At 33.6% G+C, this 11,510-nt stretch overlaps 5 protein-coding genes across 5 annotated transcripts; 2 read left to right on the forward strand and 3 right to left on the reverse strand.

The window, feature by feature from the left end:
* Nucleotides 1-184: 184 nt before the first annotated feature.
* On the forward strand, nt 185-1,489 carry AC631_05521 (uncharacterized protein; the record flags this gene model as incomplete). The annotated part of the gene is made up of 1 exon (XM_015614350.1): nt 185-1,489. The coding sequence occupies one exon, from the start codon at nt 185-187 to the stop codon at nt 1,487-1,489; it is 1,305 nt and encodes a 434-aa protein (XP_015464818.1).
* A 116-nt stretch (nt 1,490-1,605) lies between these two features.
* Nucleotides 1,606-2,274, reverse strand: AC631_05522 (uncharacterized protein; the record flags this gene model as incomplete). Its single annotated transcript, XM_015614351.1, has 1 exon — nt 1,606-2,274. One exon carries the CDS (start codon nt 2,272-2,274, stop codon nt 1,606-1,608), a length of 669 nt encoding a protein of 222 aa, XP_015464819.1.
* A 252-nt stretch (nt 2,275-2,526) lies between these two features.
* On the reverse strand, nt 2,527-3,360 carry AC631_05523 (uncharacterized protein; the record flags this gene model as incomplete). Its single annotated transcript, XM_015614352.1, has 1 exon — nt 2,527-3,360. The coding sequence occupies one exon, from the start codon at nt 3,358-3,360 to the stop codon at nt 2,527-2,529; it is 834 nt and encodes a 277-aa protein (XP_015464820.1).
* Nucleotides 3,361-4,427: 1,067 nt separating this feature from the next.
* Nucleotides 4,428-7,670, forward strand: POL3 (DNA-directed DNA polymerase delta; the record flags this gene model as incomplete). Its single annotated transcript, XM_015614353.1, has 1 exon — nt 4,428-7,670. One exon carries the CDS (start codon nt 4,428-4,430, stop codon nt 7,668-7,670), a length of 3,243 nt encoding a protein of 1,080 aa, XP_015464821.1.
* Nucleotides 7,671-7,878: 208 nt separating this feature from the next.
* NIK1 (Nik1p) lies at nt 7,879-11,229 on the reverse strand (the record flags this gene model as incomplete). The annotated part of the gene is made up of 1 exon (XM_015614354.1): nt 7,879-11,229. The coding sequence occupies one exon, from the start codon at nt 11,227-11,229 to the stop codon at nt 7,879-7,881; it is 3,351 nt and encodes a 1,116-aa protein (XP_015464822.1).
* Nucleotides 11,230-11,510: the final 281 nt, after the last annotated feature.

The raw sequence follows: 11,510 nt of genomic DNA on the forward strand, positions 1-11,510 counted from the left end.
TTTGATTGCTGAAAAAAATATTGAGAAGCTATATAGATTGTTGTTATCTATTTGCAATAACCTTAGAACTTTGAATCTAATCTGTTTTAATTCAAATAATGGACCTTTTTCTATATTATACACGTTGATTAACTATATTGACAGTGAGGATTTTAACGTTGATGATGATGATAATTTTCAAGAGATGTATGCTTTTTTCGGTATTATTATTCTTGCAATACTCCTAATTATTGAAACCTTCAAAATTGATTATTCTCAAATTACAGTTACCAGTTCTTATATCATTGATTACATAAATGAGTTTTACTACAGATTATGTGATAATTTAACAAATGCATCTAGTTCCGATACGGAAGAAGACAATACAATCATTTCAAATTACAATGGTTTGATAAGCGATTGGATTAATGCGTTGTTTGATGATAATAATGAAGGCCTTTCTGATGACTTAATAAAATCGGTCAATGTTAAACACATTTATAAAATGATTCCTATCATATATCAACAATCCATCATTGCTACTAATTCTAATAAAATTGACATTAAGATATTAAATAATGGAATTGATTACTTATCGCAGATGTTCTTGATCCCATGCACTTTAAATATAATTAAATGGCTATTGAGGAGAATTTGGTCAGATGATCCTACTTTAGACTGTTTGCCTGTTCAAGTGTTGCATGAGTTGATAAAATCCAATTTGGGTGAAAATGATGAAGCGGCTAGTGAATCGAAGCTATTTTTCCAAATAGTATTGAAGATAAGTGGTAATTCAATAATATCAACGTTAAAGAAGTTGACAAACTGGGAGAATTCAATTTTGATTAAAGATATAATTGAAAAGGTATCCAATAGCGTTGATCAAACGTATTTAGAGGGTGATTTGAATTTGAAGTTCAACGAGAAAGCGAATTTATGTGAACAACTCAAAACCAAGGCGATTGCTTTAGTCAATAACACGAATTCATACGATTATCAATTTATAAATCTATTTCCTTCTATAGATAAGCACCATGAATTAATGAGATATATTGTTGAAGAAATAACTTTATACCAAAAGACTAACGGAGGAAATGAAGATACTAAGCTATTTATTAATTTATCAATATTCATGGTCTTACTTGAAGCTATTGATACTATTGATGACAAGCAATATTGGATTAAGCATATAAAGGATACTGAACCTCCCATTCGCAGCAATATTGCAGCCGAAAACAAATTTGATATACTGATGGATTATCATTATTCTAGTATATTTAACAATTCAGATGAGATATCTAATAATGATTATTTATTTAGTGGTGAAAATACTAACTCATCCGTAGAAATCGAAAATTTGAAAAGCAAAATCGGAAGACATGAAAGCTTGTTGAATAGTTTCAATCATATCAAGGAATTTTGTGGTATCAAAGACCAATCTACGTTTCTCAAATCATTAAGAATATTTAAGGATAAATTGATAGATGAGTTAGAAGCTTTTGACCTCTAGTTTATAAAATTCTCGAAATGGTTTTTTATATTTGTAATAGCATAATATTAATTCGATTTCCAGGTACTAAGTCTATATATACAATTATTTAAATAAGCAATTAATTAATGATAAAATCAAGCTTTTTTATTAAGAACTTCATCCATGTTTTGAATTACTGAAACTTCAGCGAATGAATTTTCATCTTCATCAAGATTTGATTTGGGTCCCGAGAACTTCTTATAGCCGTGAACAAAATAATATACTAGAGAAAGAAGCCAATTTCCAACATTAATAACACAAGTATAATTCATTGTTGAACTTGAAACTGACATATTATCTGGGAACATGCACATTATTATAACGTATACAACCCAAACAACAGTCGTAATGTGGATTATCTCGGTCCAAAAAGAACCCAAATAGAATGGACCTGGCTTAAATCTCGAGCGACCTACTGGTAATAACACCAATAAAACAGGCATTCCCCAAGCTAAATAATTACCAGCAACAGCTAAAGAGAAAAGCGCATTTGCAGCCGTGGTATCAATTAAAATAAGTAAACCTAAAATCAATGATAAGCATCCACTGAAAATAGTAGCCCTGACCGGAACTTTTATTCTTGGATTTATAACCTTAACAATGTTATGGAAAAATGGCAATCCATCGTCCCTTGCAAAAGCCCATACTTGTCTCGATGCAGCTATTAAAATAGAAGCACCCATGAGATATTGTGCAAAGGCAATTAAAGACATAAATGCAACAGCCCAGCTCTTTCCTAATGCATCATAAATGATTTGAGCCATTGCCAGGCCAGTTGAACTTTCTAAAACAGCTCCCACATCTCCATCTTTAATTGCAACGCAAGCAACAATACAAATTACCCAACCAACTATCCAACAAACAAAAATTGAACTTAAAATACCTATTGGTACTGATTTTCTTGGATTAAGTGCTTCTTCAGATAAATGCAAGCACGAATCATAAGCACCAATAGTCCTAAATGCGTTAGTATTTAAATATTCGATGAAACAAAAAAAAGAAGATAATAAATATACTTACCAAATAGCTGGCATCCACGAAAGCATAAACGACCAACCTTGATCCCAGGTTCTAAAGTTCTTAATTTCTGTAAAAATAAATTTAGCACTATTGAACTCGTAATTCTTTGATACACCAACAGGGACTGCAATAAAAAATAAAACGATAATGAAAACGTTTATAAAAATGGAAAATGTCTGCAATGTAGCAGTATGTTTCGTAGTGGCACAACAAAGTATAATGTGCGACACAACGCACGCTGCAAAGACTCCATATACTCTTGCATTCGTAATATCAAAATTGCCGTCCTTATTTATATAAATAGCAGAAAGTAACTCTATTGCAAACCCGTAGTTAATCAGACATATTCCTCCGCATAACGCCAAAGAATTTGAGCATCCGATCATGAAACTTAGTGGGGTTCTGATCAGATCTGGTGCATAGTAATTCGTCCAATAATACAATCCACCAGAAGTTGGAATCAGAGAACTTAAGATTGACATCAGAGCACCGATACATAAAATGAATAATCCGCTGATCAACCAACCCCATGTTAAACCAACTGGACCCACCTCCAACCCGGTAGCTAACGTAGATGCAATAGAAGGCAATAATCCCATTATTGAAAATGCGATTCCAAAAACTTGCAAAGAATTGTATGATCTATTCAATTCTTGCTTATAACCTATTTGTGCCAAAAGGTCACCTTCATCGACTACTTCATCTTGATTGATAACACGAATTTCTGATCTATTGGAAACAATTTGATTTAGATGCTCTCCAGCTCTAGATCTAATGCCCTGAAGACCATGAGAAGTAACTGAATGAATATGAGATTTTGTAGTATTCATTTCGTATACTATCCTTGCTGTTCATACTGGACATAAAACTTACATTTTTGAACTGTGACTCTTTTATAGTTTAATAGCATCGTAAATAAAATTTCAACTGATAAGGTCTGTCAAAAACCGTTATCTCCTGGCTATCTCACTTGCCTAATTAGGAAGCCGCTAACGAAAAAAATTGCAGCAAATGGATTTATGAACTAAAGACTATTACTACTATAAGATGGAATAGGCTTTTACTAATACGAATAGCCATATATGGTCCCATTTCTAGTCGCTTATCATATTCCTAAAATATTTTGACTTATTTGTTTGATAATACATATCTTATTTTTAAATATTTTTACACATTTTACATAAATTTCCGATTTTTTAGGGATTCGGCTTTTAATAGATCATCTAAATTTTAACTTCACTCCTCTAAAGTGACTATTGGGGTTTGACTCCTATCGAGACAGACTCTTAGTAGTTTTTACTATCTACAATTTTAAATTGCTATTTTATTTTAATTTATAAAAAAGAAGACGAACAGTGGAACTCCTCTAGCTTTAGTTCCCCTTTTAGTTTTAATTGAAACCTTATTTTGTAGTTCTAGAGCTAATTCTTTAGGGTTTATCTATCATAGTTATTTTCTTACTATCTTTAGTTATTGCCTTCATTTATAATATCAAATTGAGATAAAAATATAATGTAGGAAATACAAAATGTGATTTAGAACTAATCTAGTAATCTTACGAAGCTTACGATTAACGCAGCATTCATCACAATCATTTTATTACCATAAAGTGAGTGGTTTTTAGACCTAAAGCTTAGAATAATTTACAGTTTTCATAATTTAGCTAGTATAGAATATATATAGAAGCAAATAGTATAAAAACGACAAGTAGAGATCATCCCACTTTATAAGCCTATCATTGAATATAGATAAATAGTATATGAAATAAGTTTTGAGTAATTGGCCAGATTTTTTTGGTGATAATAGTAGAAATAAATTATTGACGCGTCACAGATCGTAAAAAAATCTACTAACATTTAACAAGTTAATTCTTCTTATATGTACCATAGCATTGTCAATGTCACAACCAGAAAAAAGACCACTTGAAACAGATTACCATGATCAAGCACATTCACTTCCTGCCATATCTCAGAGTATGATCAGCTCTCAGATAGAACTTTCAGAGTCTCAAGAACAATTACTAAAGAAAGTGAAGAGGCCCACAGGTACAGAAGAGCCAACTGAATTTGAGAGAGAGCTTTTAGATATGACACAGAACGTTGGTAAACTAGGGAATGAAGAAGATCAGAAGTGGGATAGACCGCCACTTCCCGAAACATTTGATTCTACTACTATGGACGTTACATTTCAACAATTAGACGCTGAGGAAACCACAGTAGGAGATAATTCTTCAGCAAGATTTTTTGGAGTTACCAAAGAGGGCCATTCAGTGTTGTGTAATGTTACAGGGTTTTTGCATTATTTCTATGTCCCAGTTCCTAAGGGATTTTTTAAAGATCAGCATTTGTCAGCGTTTATTAATTATATGAATAACAATTACCAAGGCATAGATAATATTGAAATAAAATTGAAAGAATCTATATGGGGCTATAATAAGAATCTTAAAACGCCATTCTTCAAAGTAATTGTCAACAATTCAAAGAATATTAGTAAAATCAGAACTGCTTTTGAGAGAGGCGAAATTAGGTATGAGAATTTATTCCCACCACAGAATGTTTCGTATGACAATATTAATTACTTATTAAGACTAATGGTAGATTGTAAAATCACAGGTATGTCGTGGATTACTTTACCGAAGGGGAAATACGAGTTGGTAGATTCTTTTCTTCAAATATCGACATGTCAAATTGAATGTTCTATAGATTATAGGGATTTAATTTCACATCCATCTGAAGGTGACTGGTTAAATATGGCCCCACTTCGTATATTGTCTTTTGATATTGAATGTGCTGGTAGAAAAGGTGTATTTCCAGAAGCAGAGCACGACCCTGTAATTCAGATAGCTAATGTTGTACTGAAGGCTGGTGAACTGAGACCATTCGTAAGAAATGTGTTTACCGTGGACACCTGCTCTTCAATTATTGGCTCTCAAATATTTGAGCATAAGACAGAAGAAGAGATGTTGATGCATTGGAGGGAATTTATTGTCAAAGTGGATGCTGATGTCATAATTGGTTATAATACTGCAAATTTCGATATACCATATTTATTGGATAGAGCGCGAGCCTTAGGATTGAAAAACTTTCCATATTTCAGTAGACTTAGCAGTGTTAAGCAAGAAGTTAAGGATGCTGTATTCAGTTCCCGTGCTTATGGTACAAGGGAAAATAAAGTTGTGAATATAGACGGAAGAATGCAACTCGATTTATTGCAATTTATTCAAAGAGAATATAAATTAAGATCCTATACATTGAATTCTGTTTCCGCTCACTTTTTAGGAGAGCAAAAGGAGGATGTCCATCATTCAATTATATCAGATTTACAAAATGGTACTAAGGAAACAAGAAGGCGTTTAGCAGTCTATTGTTTGAAAGATTCTTATTTGCCATTGAGGTTGCTAGATAAATTGATGTGTCTTGTTAATTATACCGAAATGGCGAGAGTTACTGGTGTTCCATTTTCTTATTTGTTAGCAAGAGGTCAGCAAATCAAAGTTATATCTCAATTGTTCAGAAAGTGTTTAGAAGATGATATTGTGATTCCTAATATGAAAAGCGAGGGATCTAATGAGGAATATGAAGGTGCAACTGTTATTGAACCTATTAGGGGCTACTATGATGTTCCTATCGCAACATTGGATTTCAGTTCCTTGTATCCGTCTATTATGATGGCACATAATTTGTGTTATACAACATTATTGAACAAGCAGACTATTAAAAATTTCAATTTGACTGAAGATGATTATACATTGACTCCAAATGGTGACTATTTCGTTAAAGATAATAAAAGAAAAGGTATTTTACCTACGATTTTGGATGAGTTATTGACAGCAAGAAAGAAAGCAAAGGCAGACTTGAAGAAAGAGACTGATCCATTTAAGAGAGACGTCTTAAATGGTAGACAATTAGCTTTAAAAATTTCGGCTAATTCAGTTTATGGGTTCACTGGTGCAACAATTGGTAAGTTGCCGTGTCTTGCAATTTCTTCATCTGTTACTGCATTTGGTAGAGAGATGATTGAAAAGACTAAAAATGAAGTTCAAGAATTCTATTCCATCAAAAACGGTCATCCATTTGATGCGCAAGTTATTTATGGTGATACCGATTCTGTTATGGTCAAGTTTGGATATGAAGATTTAGAAAAATGCATGCAATTAGGAGAGGAGGCTGCTAATTTTGTTTCCACAAAATTTAAAAATCCCATTAAATTAGAATTCGAGAAAGTCTATTTCCCGTATTTATTGATCAACAAGAAGAGATATGCGGGATTATATTGGACAAATACCGAAAAATATGATAAGATGGATACCAAAGGGATAGAAACGGTCAGGAGAGATAACTGTCGTTTAGTTCAAAATGTTATCACTAAGGTGCTAGAATTTATATTGCAAGAAAGAAATGTTGACAAAGCTGTAAGATTCGTTAAACAAACAATTGCAGATTTGTTACAAAATAGAGTCGATTTGTCGCAATTGGTTATTACTAAGGCATATTCAAAGCACGATTATTCAGCTAAGCAAGCACACGTTGAATTGGCAGAAAGAATGAAGAAGAGAGATCCAGGTTCCGCTCCAACGTTAGGTGATAGAGTTGCATATGTTATTATCAATTCGTCTAGCACCAAAAACTATGAAAAATCTGAAGACCCATTGTATGTTTTGGAGAACTCCTTGCCAATTGATGTCAAATATTACTTAGAGAATCAATTGTCTAACCCCTTAATGAGAATTTTTGAACCAATTTTGGGTGAAAGGAAAGCGAAAGAAGTTTTATCGGGAGCTCATACAAGAACAATAAAGATGTCTGCACCAAAGACAGGTGGGTTAATGAGATTTGCCAAAAAGGCAGAACTCTGTAAGAATTGCAAATCACCATTAAAGTCATCAAATCATGGTGCATTATGTGAAAATTGTGTTTCCAAGGCGCCTGAATTATACGGTAATGCCCTAGCACAAATGAACTATTTGGAAAATAAATTTTCAAGATTATGGACTGAATGCCAAAGATGTCAAGGATCTTTGCACCAGGAAGTTTTATGTTCTAACAAGGACTGTCCTATCTTCTATATGAGAAAAAAAGCACAGAAAGATGTTTTTCAACAATCTCAAGAGCTTTTAAAATGGGATGAAACCGTTTGGTAGAACTACTTGACGTATGTGTCTACAGTGTATAAAAATTAATAATAATCCGTTTAATAAAATAATATTTAAATAAAATCGTATGTAATACAATAAGCTTGACTAAGTTATTAAGTCAAATATAATAAAATTAAGTACAATGAAGGAAGTTGAGTTAGTTAGAAATTCCCATGCAATGTAGCAATATGAAAACAGAAATATGCACTAGATACTAATCAAGATATTCAATCCTTGAAGAAGAATTATCTAAATCGATCGAGTCAGAGTTAGGAGACTCAGGTTTGAGCAAAATAGAGCTTTCAGTAACAGACCTATTATTCATTGACAATTTCCCTGGTCTACCATTTACCATGACATCATTTGAAATGGATTTTTTCATCTTAGGACTTGCAAAAGTAGCACAATCAGACGCTGGAGAAGTAGACAGGCCGTTGTAGTTACTACTGCTATTAGGACTAGAGCCTATATTAAGCAAATTCGAGTTTGGGATTTCAGAACCTTCTATTGAAGACTTTTTCAAATTTTTGGCAAATTCTGATGTTCTATTACTATTATTTTGTTTTGACAACTCTTTCAATTGCCTGATATTATGAATACATTTACTAATTGTTTGCATCAATAATCTTGGTTTTAATGGCTTTGAAACATAATCATCCATGCCTTTGGCCAATGATTTTTCTCTATCACCCAACATTGCATGTGCTGTCAATGCGATTATGGGGGTTCTGAAACTCAAAGAATCAATTGGATTGGTTTTCTTTTCCCATTGTCTAATCTTTTCCGTTGCTTCAAAACCTCCCATTACCGGCATCTGTACATCCATCAAGACAACATCGTATTTCGTCTTTTGAATTGCTTCAAAAGCTTCTAAACCGTTTTCGACAACTTCAACATGATGTCCTTGTTTTTCCAAAATCTTAACAGCTAATTTTTGATTAACCAAATTATCTTCAGCCAATAGTATATTGTAGGAAGCTGATTCATCAGTATTCTGAGCGATCGATCTTGATTCTAATGCTGGGATTAATGCACTAGCCAAATCACTTATTGTACAAGGCGTATTACCATACGAAGATATACCTAAATCGATACATACTCTCATATTCAACTCTGGAATAGAATGATGCAATAATACTAATGGAATATACTTCACTTCTGGCAATAAACGCAAATTCTTGGCTGTTTCAATTGAATCAATCATAATTATATCATATTTAACAGGTTCAGTTAAGTTAGCATCTTTGATATTATCCACAATCACTGGATTCAAACCCAATTCAAGTGCACCATTTTTGATGTCATCTAATTCATCCGTTGTATGTTCAGTAGATATAAATAAAATATAATGGGCGCTAAATGGTAATAATTGTTCAGTTTGACGGGTATACCTTATAGCGGAGGGTGCGACACTAACAGTAAAATAAAAGTTTGAACCTTCACCATAATCGGATGTAACCCAAATTTCACCTCCCATTAAATGAATCAATTGCTTGGAAATTGATAAACCTAAACCGGTACCACCGAATTTTCTTGTAGTTGAACCATCGGCCTGACAGAAAGTGTCAAAGATTAATCCTAGCTTATCCTTTTCAATACCAATACCAGTATCACTAACACAGAATTCTAGTAATAACCTTTCACTGTCTTCAATAATCTTGGTTGATTTCTTAACACTTACACTAACTCTACCTTTTTTCGTGAACTTTATAGCATTACCAGCTAAATTCAAGATTACTTGCCTTAACCTGAACGAATCACCAATTAAATTATCCGGGAACGAAGAATCACACTGATAAGTTAAGTCCAAAGACTTTTCTATTGCTTTAACTGCTAAAGTCTTTAAAGCACCAAATACAGTACCTCTTAACGAAAAATCAATTTGTTCCACTGTCATTCTATTAGCTTCAATCTTAGAAATATCTAAAATATCATCGATAATTGTTAACAATGAATTGGCTAAGTTATGAACAATAGATAACATTTCTCTTTGATACTGAGTTAACTCCGTATCTAATGATAATTGTGTCATACCGATAATACCATTTAAAGGTGTTCTAATCTCGTGGGACATATTTGCCAAGAATTCCGATTTGGCACTATTTGCTAATTCAGCAGCTTCCCTGGCAGCAGTATTTCTTTGAATAGATTCTCTTAAATTCAACACCATTTGATTAATTTTGGTTTTTAAGGCATCCATTTCACCACTTGCCTCAACAGTAATAAATCTTGTGAAATCACCATCGGTAGCAGCCGCCGTAATCTGAGCGAACGCTCTCACTTGAGAAGTTAAATTAGAAGCCATAGTATTTACATTACTGGTAATTTCCTTCCATAAACCATCGACATCGCTAACTTGAGCTTGAATACCTAACTTACCATTAATACCCACATCTCTAGCCACCTTTGACACTTCTGAAGCGAAAAGCTGCAAAGAATCCACCATCTTATTAATGGTATTCTTCAATTGCAATATTTCACCTTGAGCATGAACATCAATCTTTTGAGATAAGTCTCCATGTGCGACTGCAGTTGTAACAGTAGCGATAGATCTAACTTGGTTTGTTAAATTAGTAGCCATAAGATTAACGTTCTCTGTAACAGCCTTCCATGCTCCTTCGACATCTTGCACATTAGCCTGTCCACCTAGAATACCAAGAGTACCGACTTCGCGAGACAATGTGGTAACTTCCAAAGCGAAATTCTGTAATCGATCCACCATTTGATTAATAGTTAATTTCAAATCTAAAATTTCACCTTTACAATCAGCAGTCACTTTCTTTGATAAATCACCCTTTGCAACAGCAGTAGTGACATTTGCAATATTTCTAACTTGAGTTGTTAAATTAAGAGCCATAGCGTTCACATTATCAGTCAATTCTTTCCAGATACCTTCGACACCTTCAATAAGGGCCTGCCCTCCTAAAATTCCTAAAACACCGACATCTCTAGCAACTTTTGACACTTCGAAAGCAAATGTCCTTAATTGATCCACCATTGAATTAATGGTCATTTGCAATTGAAGAATTTCCCCTTGAGCATGGACATTAATTTTTCTTGATAAATCACCCCTAGCAACCGCCCTTGTAACATCTGCAATCTCTCTCACCTGATTTGTCAAATTGAGAGCCATAATATTAACATTATCAGTCAAAGATCTCCAAATTCCTACACTGCCTTCATTTTTCGCCTGGCCTCCTAGTTCACCATTAGCGACTTCAGTTGCAACTTTCGTCACCTCATTTGCGAATGCTTGTAACTGGTCCATCATGGTATTAATTGTAATCTTAACCTTTAAAATTTCAGGGTCAGACTCAACGGTATGAATTTCAACTTTCTTCGATAAGTCCCCCATTGCAACTGAAATCACAACAGTACCAATTTCAGACAAAGCTTGTTTAAATGCTTTATTAGCAGATTTAGAGGTATCCAATTCATTATTTAAAGTTTTAATCGTGACATCCTGAGACTTGATGTGTCTCAAAATATCATTTCGTATCTTTTCATGGTTCTCTTGAAAAAGCACTGGGTCCTCTAAAATTTTCATTAATTCGGGTGTACCCATTTCAACGCTTGGATCGAATCGTGGCTTTTTGGATATTGGCAGAATCTTGGGCAAATGGAGCTAAAGTTACAAAGAATCTAGTAAAAAAAAGTCTGGTCAATTAGTAGTCCACCCTTCCGAAATTTTCTTCGGTGTGCTTATCAACTCTTGATGGGGCCTTACAACAAACAATCTTCTGCTGTAAATAATACGTTCCAGTTACACTCCACAGTAGATGAAAACAACTTCTGTACTATTAGCGCTTATAGTTCAATACTTAAGCACTTGTAATCTAATTTTAC

The sequence above is a fragment of the Debaryomyces fabryi genome (assembly GCF_001447935.2).
Source record: "Debaryomyces fabryi strain CBS 789 chromosome Unknown contig00223, whole genome shotgun sequence".
NCBI lineage: Eukaryota > Fungi > Ascomycota > Pichiomycetes > Serinales > Debaryomycetaceae > Debaryomyces > Debaryomyces fabryi.